The 14,385-nt window shown below is 59.3% G+C and overlaps 1 protein-coding gene across 1 annotated transcript; it reads left to right on the forward strand.

The window, feature by feature from the left end:
* Window positions 1-11,084: 11,084 nt before the first annotated feature.
* Window positions 11,085-13,646, forward strand: NKX2-2 (NK2 homeobox 2). The gene is made up of 2 exons (XM_069787767.1): window positions 11,085-12,549; window positions 12,825-13,646. The coding sequence occupies exons 1-2, from the start codon at window positions 12,291-12,293 to the stop codon at window positions 13,382-13,384; spliced, it is 819 nt and encodes a 272-aa protein (XP_069643868.1). The 5' UTR covers window positions 11,085-12,290; the 3' UTR covers window positions 13,385-13,646.
* The last annotated feature ends 739 nt before the right edge of the window (window positions 13,647-14,385 follow it).

A 14,385-nucleotide genomic window follows, 5' to 3' on the forward strand; every position in this document is an offset into this window, starting at 1 on the left:
TCTTTCCCAGCTGTGCATGGGCGAGAGGTGCGTTTGAACAGATGGGTACCTATTTTTCATGGCAGGTCTGCTGAGAGCTAAATCCATCTAAAGCAACTTGCATAGGAATTCTTAGTCAAATGTCGCAATGGCAAATACCGTACAAAAACTTGGGTGCACATAGAAAGACCAAGGTTAGTTATGGAGAAAGAGAAGTGGATGGACAGGCTTCATTAAGAAGGGAGAAGAAAATCAGTCTGAGTGGAGCATCATTGGTACCACCAGGAGATTCCTCCCTCTCCCCCTTCCTGGGCAGACAGCTCTGCTTCCCAGGGACATGGACCTTCACTTGAAAACACTGGGAAACTTCCCCACCCTGTATCAACAGCACTGGCTTTGTTAGGCAGGTGAGAGCAGGACAAGCCCACAGCATCCCCACAGAGTCCCCAGAGCTTGTGTCAAACTGCCAACCTTATGAGACCTCTCTGCTCCCCACCAGCCCCCCGGCACGCCGCCTCCCATGGGCAAGGGCTGGTGTCTGAGCACAGACATCGTGACTGGAGGCTGTTGTTTCCCCATCAGCCCGCCCCCAGCACCAGCCTCTGTACCCTGCCAGCTCTGACTGACACTTGCTCCTGCTCCTCCCCATCGCAGCCCCCAGGAAAAAATAAAATAAAATAAAATAAAATCACGAAGAGTGGATGCCCACTTCCAAATCAAACCTGGCCAAAAGGGGCAATTCACATCTACCTCTCCATAGGCTTCATCTTTCCCCTCCCCTCTTCCAGCCAGCCAAGACACTATGAACAAGAGCCAGAGCGAGCCCCCGTCCCAGCGAGCGGGCTTTGCTGCTGCCAGATTGCGCTGTGTGCTCAAACCCGCAGGGACAACCTGCGGCCATCTGTTAATCCCAGGTGTGTACACGCCGCGGCTCTGCCGGCAGAGATAGGCTTCTCCTGGCTCCTCAAACACACCGGTCACCCGACTCAGTGTGCGTGGGGGTTGTTCAAGTGACGTGTGGGTGTGCTCCCCCATCCCCTCTCTCACCTCTTCCATCACCGTCCCTGGCATCAAAGGCTTAGGTGGTCAACAGGTTGTCTTTTTTATTCACTATAAAAAACAGGCTGGAACAAGGGACAACTCAGTCCAGACTTCATGGAAACTGTTCCTGCTCTTCACTGAAACCTGACAGGCATGTCTTGACACACAGTGCCGTATGAGCACCTTCCCCGAGCTCTCATCCTCTCCAGGAGAGAAGGTCCTTCTGGTCATTTTGAATTCCTTCACATTTGTGAATGGAGTGGGCGTGTGTGTACGAAAAGTGGAAATATATGCCTTCGGCCAGGGAAATCTCGGGTTTATTTCACCCTACCTGATCAGCTCTGATCATCCCAAGCCCAGGCACCAGCCCTTAGCGTTTCCCTTTGATTTGCAAGAAAAGACTTGTCCCAGGATTTAGGAACTTCTCGGGAATGCTTGGGCTCACGTCTGCCCCAACTTGTGCAGCCAGCCCAGGTTCTGGATCTGGTCTTAACTGGCACAGATGCCCACACCCTCTGGGGACCGCAGCCCAAAGCTCAGCTCCTGAGAACGGGTCTCCCCGGAGCCCGCGGTTGTATGCCAGCGGTCCATGTGTCTTCAGGTCCCCTTGGCCATATCCAAGGCTTCCCCTCTGTGCACCATCGGGGCAGCCTTTGGACAGGCCAAAGCAGCGTGGGCTGGCTCAGAAACACTGGCAACGGGCCCGCAGGAGCACAAGCCCATCCCGCACGTTGTGCCGGTGCCGTGGCCTGACTGCTTCAACCCAGCCTCCAGACACTGCTTCCCGGGGGCACTGGGGGTGGTGCACATGAAATGCTGGAAGGGGGCTATTAACGGGACCAAGGCAGCCTGAACTGGCTCAAAATCAGCACCAGCAGTAGCCAAGGGTTGTCACCTTACCCTTGGAGCAATGAGCAGGACGAGGGCAGGCAGCTCCACGACCCCCTGCAGCTGGAAGAGCCTGCTGAGAAGCTGGCTAAGCCTTGAAATGGGAAAAGCCCCTTCCCCTCCTCTGGGGCACACGGAGACTCGTAACTCACAGGCCCAGGGCCAGGGGCACAAATCGGTGCCAGTGGACGACTCTGCACGAGAGAAGTTGTGACTGTAGATAATAACCATCCTGTACCAAGGTGGAGCCCACCCCAACCTCTCCAAACTGGGGTCCAGCTGTCCACCTTGCACACCCACCTCTCCGAGAGGCTCTGCCCAGGGTTTTCCACTCTTGCCTGTTTGAGATGGGCAGCGTATGGGGTACTGGGATGGAGTGGGGAAGCAGACACCTGCTGTCCCACAGAGCTGCTGAAGGAGGAGGAGATGGGGAGGGCACTGGACCATGGGGGAGGGCTGAGCAGCAGCTTATCACTGGCTCAGTGTCATTTATTCTCTCCCTGGAGCTGGAAAGGATCTGGCAGCTCTTCCCAATGTATCCTCATGGTTTGAGGGTCCAGCCTTCTCCAACAAAACCATTACAATTATTGGGGTTGTTTAAGGAAGAGAGAACAAACCCGCATAGAAGAGGTATCCTGACCTCTGCTCTTCTGCCTTTTTTCCTGAAGCAACATTTCCTGACGATCCTACAAACAAACAAATATCTGAAAAGCCTCCCCCACCTGTGAAACATACCCTCTGATAAAACCTCCTGGCCTGTTTTTACTCACCAATGAAGATGTACTTTCCACGATTGAGCGAAATGAGGCGCATGGGTTTGGTGTGGAAATCTGCATCGTCAGCTTTACAGTTTGGCTTTCGGCAGTTCTAGGGGATTGTGGGACACCTGCATCAAGTGCCAAAAAGCCCTCCAAAAAGGTTTGCTTTCAGTAATAAATACAAAATGGTTTTATTAATAAAATAGTAATGGCTTGTTTTACAATACGGTCTGAGAGACAGCTTGTCACTGTCATGGGGGACATCTGCAGGGCCCAGACCCCTGCGGTCGGTCCATCAGGCGCTGCTTTGCCACTGGAACACCATCAGTAGGCAGGTCCCATGTCACCCAGCATCGGGCTGGGACTGAGCACCATACCTTGCCCGGAGGTTTGCTGTCAGCGACCGGGCAGGGGCAGCAGCCTGGAGTCCAGGCTCAAATCAGCCCCCTGAAGGCACAGCTTGCTGCTCCGGTAGCTATGGACCATCCTTCTCCTCTCCCCACCTCCAGCCCCATCTCCTCATCCAGCTGCTCCCAGCCTCATTCACCCTCTCTCCTCAGGTCCCGGTTCACTCCCCTCTGACCCTCCCTCACCTGCCCCAAATCCAGCTGTTGCACCCTTGCCTTCCTCCCACACTCCTCCTCCTCCCCCTGCTGTGCTGTGTGGATGCCGGGGAGGCAGGAGCCACAGCTGGGGAGGTGGTGAGACCCATTCCCACAGTCTGGGGCGCAGCAGGCTCTGCCGCAGGGGGACCTGCATGCATGGGGCGTCCACAAGCTCGCACCTCTTATATGGGTTTATAACCAAATGTATAGAAGTGCAAGCTCAGATCCCTCTGCGCAGCTTTACCTGGGGATGTAGCGAGACACGTCCTGGACATCCAGACTGAATTTCTTGTTATGAAAGCTGCAGACTTTGCAGGTATGTAAATAAAGAGCTAACTATTTACATTTGTATTTTTATGTGGGCAACAGGATATTTTTTTTTTCCCTCATTTCACTCCCTCAGTCAGCAATCTGGCCACTTCTTTATCCAAACAAAACAAGCTTGGCAAAGTTATTAATTGCTCAGAACAAGATCTTTATTGATTAGTATAAGGATCAATCACTTTATCTGCAGGCAGCTCTGTTAGAGCTGCCTGTGACCTGAGTATTTAGCTAAAAGATATCTGTCCTGGTCCCTGGGGAGTTTCACAGAGGAGTCCAAGGTCTCTCCAGTGCTTTTAAAAATACGGCAGGTGGTGGAAAGAATTCAGATGAGGTGAGATGGAGAAGGGCCCCTGTGACCTTCCCTCTAGCCCCAGCAGTCACCAGCAACCCCCTCTTCAAGAGGACTTTGTGCTTCTTCCGGAGGGGGGGCTTTCCTGAAAATCTCTGAACCATGCCTCAAGGGTTACACCGTTTGCAGACCCCCGGGGTTCAAATGAGGCAGCGCAACCTTTGGCTGCGTGGGGCTTGACACTTCGGCCGGGCCTGGCATCGTGGCCGGCTCCCCGGGGTGGCCAGTGGCCACAGGGCTCAGCTCGCAGCGGGGCTGCGCTGGTGGTGCTTACCTAAGCCACAGCCTTTGGAAGGGAGATGGACTATCAGGCTCGGATGCCCAGAAAGCCCTTCTGGCCAGCTGTAACCTCTTCATGCTTCTGTCTGCATTCACAGGGGGTCGTACCTTTTGCGGGAGCCTCTTGCAACCAGGTACCGCTTTCCATCCCCAGCTTCAGGAAAGTCGGACAGCACCGCTCCCCACCCCCCACCCCCCAACTCCATCACCTTTTCTTTGCCTCCCTTTCAAAAGAAGAAGAAAAACCCCAACACATAAATAAATAAAATTACCATTAAAAAAAAAAAAAAAAGAAAAGACGACCAAAAAGGGGCAGGGGAGGGGGGCTGCAGCTGGAGCCGTCTCTGGCAACCCAGCTCTAATCTCCCGCAAACCCCCGCTATCAAAGCTTGGATCAGCATATCTAATGTAAACGAGCTTTCACACATAAATAACGTGCCACATCTGGCTATTTGGTTTTTATAGCGCCTTAGCTACCGAGCGATTTATAGAGGGCGAGCTTGTTAAAGAGCAGCCCGGGCTCGGCCGGGGGAAGTTGCGGGCTGCCCCGCGGCGGGAGGTGTGAAGAAGCAGCGAGGTGGGAGCGGTGGGCGAGGGAGGGTTTTTTGGGGAAGGGGGGGCCGGAGTCCCCGCGCCGGCAAGAAAGCGGCTTCTCCGCATCTTTGGGGAAGGGGGGGCCGGGGAGGAGGGCTCTGCCCCCCGGGGGAAGAGGGGCCGGCTCAGCGGCAGGGCCGGGGCAGGCTTAAAAGAGCCATCCAGGAACCGGCGTGTTTGCGCTTATAACCAATTTATTACCGCCGAACATATGGCCAGTATTTCGCCTGGCGTCACCCGCCGGGGAGGAAAGCAAACAGACCGCGCGATGTAAAGCCGGAGGAAGGAGCGCCCGCCCTGCACACGGCGGAGACAATGCGAGAGGCGCGGAGCCGCCGCCGCCGCGCTCAGCCCCCCCCCCGCGCCTAGGGACCCCCCCCACCCCACCCACCAGCACCAGCCCCCCGGCCCCGCAGGTGAGCCCCGTCGCGGTGGGCAGGGGGGCGGCGGGGGCTTACCGGCGTGTCCGCGCAGCGGCAGGGGTGCGCGCCGGTGACAGCGGGGGGGGGGGGCGGGGAACACCAAAAAAAAAACCAAACCGGCGGAGAGCCGGGGCTGGGGCGCAGCAGGTGGGAAGGGGTTGGGGGGGCGGGGGGGGGGGGGCGCGGCGCAGGTAGAAGTTGATGCTAAGCGGCCGCCGGAGGAGCGGGGGGGGGGGCTGGGGGGGGCGCGTCCCCCTGCCCCGACGGCGGCCCGGCCCGCCCACGGCCCCGGTCCCGGGTGGGCGCCCGGCCGCACCCCCCCCCCCCCGTGCGCGGCGGGGCCGGGGGTGAGGGGGAAGCGCGGCCCCGCCGGGGCGCTCCGCCTGCCTGGCCGGGGGAGGGGGGAGCCGGGGGCGCTTCCCCCCCCCAGCCCCGGCGACGGGACACTTCTCGGCTGCGACGGCAGAGTACGCCAGAGGACCGGGAATGGCCCCGGCCCCCGCCCGGCCCGCCGGCCCCGGCTCTGCCCGCCGGCCCCCCCCCCCGCCCTTCCTTCACTTCTTCCCTTCGCTTCCCCGGCGTTGCCCCCACGCCGCGCGTGTGCGCCCCGACTCGGGCCCGAGTACTTGGGTCGGATCCCCCCGCGTGGACCCTTCCCCATCCTTCTCCCGAAAAGAGCCCGACACCCCCCCCTTCTTGCGCAGGACGTGCGGGCACCGGAGTCTTCCTCGGAGGCTCAACGTGGATCCCCGGCACCCCCACTCGCGACGCACACCCACCGGCTACCTGCACGCACAGGCGGGCTCCCCGCCGAGCCCTCCATGTTGTGCTGTGCGGGTGGGAGAAGTAAATTCAGATAAGAAAGTGCTCTCAGCCGTAAATCCCCCGCATTCCCATCGCCCTCGGCCAGACGGGTCGGGTTTTCCTTCCCGAGGAGAAATATTTCTGACAAAGCTTAATCTCATTGGGACACGTTTAATCATTAGAGAGACGGGAACGAATACGGCCGGGGGGCTCGCTGGGGGGGGGGCGTGAAACGTTTGCCCGGCAAATAAACCAGTTTATAATAGAGTGGAAGGGGAAGGGAGGCCCCGGGCTGGGCTTAGAGCTTTCGCCGGGGCGGGGGAATTAAATAAGACAAACAAATATCTGGGCCGGGCGGCTGCGGGATGCGGGGGGCTGCGGGCTCCCGGCTTTGTGCTCGCACGCATGGCCTTCACGAACTGCCTCCGCCACTATTGGCAATATTTTCAAAGATCTCATTAAAGTGCATTTATCAAAGCCCTAACATGTGCCCTCCGGCTCTGACATAACCCCGTTAGCCCCCAGGGAGGAGGGGGAAAAATCCCAATTTCTATTACAATTCACCGCCTCGGGAGGTTGGTTGGGGGGCAGGCTAGATCTAGATCTACAAATTTATAAGTAATATCGGGGAATTGGAAGGATTTCTCCGTCTTTGAAGCTTCGGGGGGAAGGAGATAGAGTAATCGTGAGAATAGGAAAGCTCATTTAGATTCCTACGTCCTGGAGAAGATTTAATTGTCTGCGGGAGAAAGGCAGGCCGGCGCCGGGATTTTGGGGAGGTGGCAGGGGCTTTCTCTTGAGCCTCGATAGGGAAGGCCGGTGCCGGCTCCCTTTCTGTGTGCGGGGCAATCTTTCCCCTTCCCCCTCCCTTTTTTTTTTTCTTTTTTCTTTTCCCCCAAAACGTCCTTAACGCCTGTGTTAATGCCGGTTTTCCAGCCGTGAAAAGCGACGGGAATTTCACCCCGCAGAAACTCCGACCCCCGCACGTTACAATTAAGTTCTTGAAAGCGACGGCGGATTCGGAGGGCTCTGGTTTCCCCTGATGTCAGGAAATACGATTTTTTTACGCTCCCTCCGTCCCCCGGCCAGGGTGCCGGTGCTCAAGGCAATCCGGTGGCGTGGGTTCCCCGTCCCCGCTCCCTTTCCCACGGCCTGGCGTGGCGCGTCCCCTTCGAGCCGGCAGCATCTCCGCGGAGCTGCCGCTTCGCCGCTGGAAAATGCCATTTCAAACCCTCTGCGCGGGGCTCTCGGAGGGTGTATTTAGCAGCGATAGTTTTATTTTTAATTGGGGGGGGTGGTTTGGGTTTTTTTTTACCGCCGACAAAAGATGTCGTCTTTAATGACGCGGCTCTCCTTTCCCCCGCCACACTTTAAAACAAAGAGGGTGTTGCTTACAGGGGATGCTCCTGAGGTGAAGCTCCTAATAACAATTATCAGGAGCGACACGGGCTGCGCTTCCCTCTCCCTATTTATTTCAAGTGTAGCTCATTCTAAGAGATAAAATAAACCTGTCCCCCCTAACAAAGGCTTTGTGTGGGCTTCGCTAATCCGTACCGAGAGGCAAGGTGCAGTCCTTTTTGTTTGTTTATTTGTGGTCTGGAGTGAAGGAAAACAATAGCTCGCACCTTCGGTCTAATCAAACAATAAACTAATCCACTTGACGGCTGTTATCGGAGATGCGATGCGGGGACGGGTTAGAGGTCGGTGCGAGCGAACCGCACGGGAGGGGAGGAATAGCGGCAGACTGCTGCCAACCCCCCTTTCAGTCATTTTTATATATATCTATATAACATTATTATATAGCGTGTACGTATGTGATGTCGCTCGGCAGAGAAGGGAACGAAGTCAGGGGCGTCGGTGGCTTAAAACAGCGGGAGAGAGCCGGCGCTTCGCGGGGAGCGGGAGCCCTCGGGCCGCCGGCGGGAGGAGAGACCCGCTGCAGCAAGGGAAGGCGCCTCGCCGCTTCGGAACACGACCCACGCGCCGCCCGTGGCGTGGCGTGGCGAGACCCCGCTCCGCCGGCCCGCGGGGCGGGGAGCTGCCCTCCGCTGCCCGGGCGGCCTGCTGGCTTTGCGGGTCCAGGGCGGCGGGGTCGGGGCCGGGCCGCCCCCCTCCCCCCCACCTCCCACGCGTGACCGCCCCGCACACACCGCTGCCGCCGAGAACCGCTCAGAAGGGCTCTTTCCCTCCCTTATCCCCTACCCGGTGCCTCTTCCCCTGTCTTAAAAAAAAAATAATCAACAACCAAAAACCAGCTTCAATGCCGCTAAAACCGCCGCCCGTGGGGTGGGAGGGCCGCTCCCCACGCAGCTCGGGGCGGGGGGACAAAGAGCGGAGAGGGAGGGGAGGCGAATGGCGGGTGTTTGAGCTACCTGTGAAAGTAAACAGGTAAACACTCCCCCACTTGTCCTGAAGTGCAGCCACTCAGCCTGTGTACACGCACCGCGCCGCCGGCCTCCGCCGGGCTTCTGCAAACAGCCCTCCCCGGGGCGACCCCCCCAGGGGAGCGGGGTGGGAGGGCAGCCCCCCCGGCCCCGGTGGGCTCTGCGGGCTCCCCCCCCGCCTTGCCGCCCCCTCGCCCTAAGGCTGGAGCATCCCCCCTCCCCACCCGGCTGCTCCCGCCCGCGGGGTGCTGGGAGGGGGACACAGCGGGGAGAAGGGCATGAAGGGCGGCGGGGGAGCCTCTCTCCCCCCCCGGCTCTGTCGCGATAGCAGCCGGGCTGCCGTCGGGTTCCGCCCCCCCCCCCCCCCCCAGCGCAGCGCGGCTCCGGGCACGGGGGCTGCGTCCCGGCCCCGCGACCCCTCCTGACGTCAAAGGGCCCGAGCGGCTCTCACGTCACCCCCCGCCGGTGACGTCACGGCGTCCCGGGCCGCTCGTTCGGTGCGGAGGGAGAGCGGCCTCGGCCCGCAGCGTTGCCCGCTCGTGGGAGCCCCCCCGACCCCCCACCCCCGCTGCCGGGCCACGAAGGACCATTGTTCCCCGCGGGTGGACGGGCCGCCGGCGCCGGCCCTCCCTTTACCTCTCGGGCGGTGTCGGGGCCCGGCCGAACACCCCCCCCTTCGGGGGGCTGCATGGGGGGCCGGGCCGGGCCGGGCCAGCCCGCAGCGAGCCCCGGGGCCGTGTCCGCCCTCCCGCGGCGGAAGGGCCCGCTCTCCTCCCGTGGGCATCCCCCGCTCCCGCCGCCGTCGGGCCCCACGTCGCCGGGGCTTTGCGGGATGCTCTGCCCGTGTCGTGGCATTTGCGCGTCTGTTTGGGGGTTGGGGGGTATTATTATTCTTAATTATTATAAATGATTATTTAAAGCCCCCCCCGAGGAGCGGAGCTGCCCAAGGACCGGGCCGCCCGCCCCGCCGCCGCGGGCGGACACGGCCCCGGCGATGCTCTGCCCGTCCCTCCCCGGGCCCGCCGGCTTGGCTTCTGCCGGGCTGCTTCAATTCGGGACGCTGTATCGCGGTCCCGCCGCTGTCGCGATTGTCACTGTTGTTCCGGCTTTTTTTATTATTATTACTATCTATTCCCCCCCCAACTTTGCCGCGGCGGGAAGTAATTGAAACCCCCTCCTGCCCCATCCGACCCAAACGCCGCCGCCTCCCCCGCGCCGGGCAGGTCGAGCCGGGGGCGGGGTGGGGGTGGGGGGGGATAAAGCAATCGATAAGGCCGAGATTTGCTGGAAATTAAAGCGCTCTGCCTGGTGCGTGTCCCAAGCCCCTCCCCCCGGGGAAAGGGAAGCGGAGCGGGGGAGCGCCCGCCCGAAGGGGTTCCCTCGATATCGAGGAAGGACTCCGAAATGGATGAAGAGATAGCCATTGAGCGCGGTTGAATACCATGACAACTAGGAACAACCTCAGATTTATTCCCAACAGTTAGGACACATTGAAAGAGGGCGTCAATCACGTATTATTTCGCCACTGAAATAAATGCAAAAACTGCGCCGAGACAAAGGGTTCCAACAGAAGCCGGACATTTGTCTACATTGCGGACATTGTTTCCAGCTTAGCCATAGGGTTGTATTTGTGTTTGCGCGGGTCCGACCACCCAGGATGTGCTCAGGGGCTCGCTTAAAAAAAAAAAGGGGGGGAAGAAAAAATCCCTGGGCATTGTCAGCCACATCACATACTTTATGGGAGGCAGGCTGGGGGCTGGGGGAGGAAAGATGAGGGGAGCGGGGAGGGAGAGGAGGGGAAGGTGCGAATACATTGATCGGCAAATAGGAGGATGTCTGAGGGATCGTCGTCTTCCTCTTCCCACCACCGGCAGCCCCATTCCCGCTCCCTCCTGCGGGAAGAGAAACTCGGTCAACTTTTCTTTCCCAGAAATAAAGGTGGTGGTGAGAAGCCCCTTCCCACATTCTAGCCCCCACGCCGCACACCACCATCCTCCCCGCGCACAAACCCGTCCCGGGCAGGGATCCGGCTGCGGGGCGCTTCGGGGAGGGGAAAAGGGAAAAGGGAAAAGGGAAGGGAAAGGGGAAGGGAAAGGTCCGGGCCGTGCCCGGCGAGGGTGCGCACGGCCAAGGGTCCTCGGCGGGTGCAGGAAAGGAGAGGAAGAAGGAAAATGAAAATAAAAGTTGGTGGCAGACAGATAGAGAGGGGAGAAGTTGGCGAGGGGGGCGGTCTGCAGCCCCGCGCCGGGCAGGGGGAGCTTCCGCGGCCGCGCAGCGCTGCTCGGCTCCGCGCCGCTCCGCAGGGACCCGCGCCCGGGGATGCTGCGGGGCTCGGCGGCTGCCGGCGCCCCGGCTGTGCATGTGTGACACCTGGAGGTCCGGCCTTCCAACACGCCCTTTTGGAAAGGAACCCCTTCTTTACCCCCCCCCCCCTTCCCCAGGTCCTGAAAAAGAAAGAAAAAAAAACAGAAAAAGAAAGAAAAAAAATGAATTCCAGTCGTATTTGAAAGCCCATTGGCCTCCAGCCCACTAAATTAACCAAACGGGCTGGGTTTTATTCCCCTGGAAGAAGGAGGCAAAATCAATGAGACCTCTTCAAATAAAGCCCCCCCCCCCCCCCCCCAGTAATCACCTCCCGGATCTCCCCGGGTCGTGACTGACGATCGCATTTTGCCAGTTCGGTTAATTTCGGAGCAAACTAGAATCAATTACTTGCTGTTTAATTTCCAGCGTTCATCCCTAAGCCTCAACCAAAATATTGACCTAGGCGGTTTAGATAAGTTGGTCTCTTGCCATCTGAGCCGCCTCTCGTTTTGGTCCCGCGCGGGGCTTTGAGCGCGTCCCCGCGCAAAAGCGCTGCCCCCCCCCCATCCCGGGGGTTGCGTGGGCGCGCAGGCTGCGCGGGAGGGGTGGGAAACCGCGCACGCAGCCTCCCTCGCTCCTTATCACCACCACCCCCCGTCTTTTTTAAAATTTTTTTTTCCCCTCTCTGCTTTTCAAGGCAATCGGTGGAAAACACACTTTGGAGTGTGCGGAATATCGGGCTGGTGCGAGGCTCTTTGTATGTAAATACCGTGTTTTAAAAAAAAAGGAAAAAATCACACCCTCCCTCTCTCGCTGACACACACGCACACACACGCGGAAGGGCCCTCCCCACGCCGGTAATTAACTGACACGTTATACCACTCATCACCAATGGTGGAAGCTCGGAGCTCGCCCAAAACCCGCAATTTCACATCTGCAAACACTGTCTTCATCCACTTGACTTCCAAGACCCGCCCACACGTGGCCAACCTTTCCCGGGTTTAATGTATTTTTTTTCTCCCTCCTCTCGGCAGGTTCATGTGTGGGGACCAGCCTTATATGGACTGTTCGCTCCAGCAATGGCTCGGTTTTTTCAAGCGGCAGGCACGGGTTCGGGGTGTTTAAGCAAGATCCAGAAGTGATTTTTTTTCTTTTTTTTTTTCTTTTTTTTTTCTTTTTTTTTGGCGTGTCTTTTCCCCCTTTCCCCTGGAGTTACAAACTATTTCCGAAGCCAGCTGCTGCTCCCGCTCTCTGAATTTCCCCCGTGGCAGAACAAGCCCGTAGAAACCACCACCGCAGAGATCCACCGCTGCGGCCAGGGCTCCGCTTCTTCTTTTGCACAAAACCCTTCGGTTATTTTTCTATAAATCTAGATTATTCTATCCCCCCCCACGCCCCCCCACCACCCTCCACGCGTGCCGCCGCCCCGCAGCCTCCTCCCCCGGCTCCCGCGTGCGGGGCTCTTCGCCGCCGCTCCCCCGTGTTGTGCGTGGGCTCCCGTGACGCGGCGGATCGGCGGAGCTGCTCCACCAACTTTCCTGCCTCGAATTGACCGGAACATGTCTCTGACCAACACAAAGACGGGCTTTTCGGTGAAGGACATTTTGGACCTCCCCGACACCAACGATGAGGACGGCTCCGCCGCGGAGGGCGGCGAGGAAGAGAGCGAGGCGCCGGAGCCGCCCAAGAAAGCGGGAGTTTTGGGACAAACCCCCTTGGACACTGTTCAGACGCTGCCTTTGAAGAACCCTTTCTATGATAATAGCGATAATCCCTACACGCGCTGGCTAGCGAGCGCCGAGGGCATCCAATACTCCCGTGAGTACCGACCGCGCACTGCCGCGGGGACCGGGGCAGCGCCCGCGCCCGCGGGGGCATCCCCCGCCGGTGGGGCGGCTGGGGGGGGACGGGGGGACGGGAAGGGGGGGCTACCGCTCGCCACGGCCGGCTGAGCCCCCCCCGCCCCTCTCCCCCGGGCGGGGGAGAGCCGCGCTGCCCCGGGGCGGCGGGAGGGATGCGGGGGGGGGGGGGGTGCGCGGCGCGGAGCCCCCCGGCCCGGGCTGACGGAGGGCTCTCGGCCGGACTCTCCGCAGTGCACGGGCTGACGGCCGGCGGCGGCGGTCAGGACCCCTCGGCCAAATCGCCGGAGCCGTCGGCCGACGAATCGCCCGACAACGAGAAGGAGGCGGCGGGCGGCGGGGACGCGGGGAAGAAGAGGAAGAGGAGGGTGCTCTTCTCCAAGGCGCAGACCTACGAGCTGGAGCGGCGGTTCCGGCAGCAGCGGTACCTGTCGGCGCCGGAGCGGGAGCACCTGGCCAGCCTGATCCGCCTCACCCCCACCCAGGTGAAGATCTGGTTCCAGAACCACCGCTACAAGATGAAGCGGGCCCGGGCCGAGAAAGGTATGGAAGTGACTCCTCTTCCCTCCCCGCGGCGGGTGGCCGTGCCGGTCTTAGTCAGGGACGGCAAGCCCTGCCACACGCTCAAAGCTCAGGACTTGGCAGCCGCGACTTTCCAGACGGGAATCCCCTTCTCCGCCTATAGCGCCCAGTCTCTACAGCATATGCAATACAACGCCCAGTACAGCGCTACCAGCAACCCCCAGTACCCCACGGCACACCATTTGGTACAAGCTCAGCAATGGACTTGGTGAAGGCTGGAGGGGAGCGCGCCCACACGCACACACTAGCCCCACACACACACAGAAAAAGGAGGAAAAACAAAAATAATAAAGAGAGAGAGAGAGAGACAGACTGATGCTCCAAAATTAAAATCAAAACTGCGGGGGAAGGAATGGAGAGGGAAACGCTATTATTATTATTATTATTATTGCTATTATTATTATTATTATTATTGGGTTTTTTTCCCTCTCCCGTTTCTTTTCCCCTCCATTTTTTTGGGGGGGGGCTCGGTTTCATTTCGGGGGGAGGCGGGGGGGAAGGGAGGGGAGGTGTTTTTGTGCGTCATTGTTTACAGAAATTTTTGCGCCATTCAGAGTGGTCCTGTCTACCTACAACTAAAATAAAAAAAAAAAAAAAGGACGGGGGGGAAATCGTCAGAATTAAAAAAAAAAAAAAATAAAGAATAAAACCCCCCCCGGCTGCTCCTGTGGTTTTGTGCGTGCGCCTGGAGCGCGGCCGCCGTACCGGGGTGCGGGGGACCCCGACAGGGAGATCTCGCTTGCTCCCCCTCCTAGCACCATTTTCGGCAGCGTCTAACCCCCGACAACTGGTAGCGGGCGTATTTTGACATCTCCTTGCGATCACCGCTGCCGTGAGTAGCAGCCAGGGGGTTCATTTTGTTTTATCTTGTTTGGGGGCTGCGCACAACTCTTCCCGAGCAGAGGGAAAAGAACCGCAGCTGAAACCCTCTCTGCTCACCGCCGCGGGAAAGCGGGCTTGTTGTGTACAAACCCGGGCTTTCGATATTTTAATAAGAATTTTAATTTTTTTTAAAAAAGAAAAAAAAAAAAGCTGTGTTTCTAGAGGAAAAAAAAAAAAAAAAAGAGAAGGAACGGATAACAACGACGAACCGGTTTTGTTCGCCTTCCCGGTGCGGCCGGCGCCCGCCGCCGCCTCCCCGCATCCCCGGCGGCGGGCGGCCTTTCGGCAGGGCTCAGCGGGGCCGGGGGGGGCCCGCGGGGAGACACGGCCG

This window comes from Haliaeetus albicilla, chromosome 7 (assembly GCF_947461875.1).
Source record: "Haliaeetus albicilla chromosome 7, bHalAlb1.1, whole genome shotgun sequence".
Classification (NCBI taxonomy): Eukaryota; Metazoa; Chordata; class Aves; order Accipitriformes; family Accipitridae; genus Haliaeetus; species Haliaeetus albicilla.

Excerpts from the sequence above, each read along its gene's own strand:
- NKX2-2 (XM_069787767.1), top strand. The coding sequence starts at position 12,291 with ATGTCTCTGACCAACACAAAGACGGGCTTTTCGGTGAAGGACATTTTG. Across the intron at positions 12,550-12,824 it reads CGAGGGCATCCAATACTCCC|TGCACGGGCTGACGGCCGGC; the intron begins GTGAGTACCGAC and ends GACTCTCCGCAG.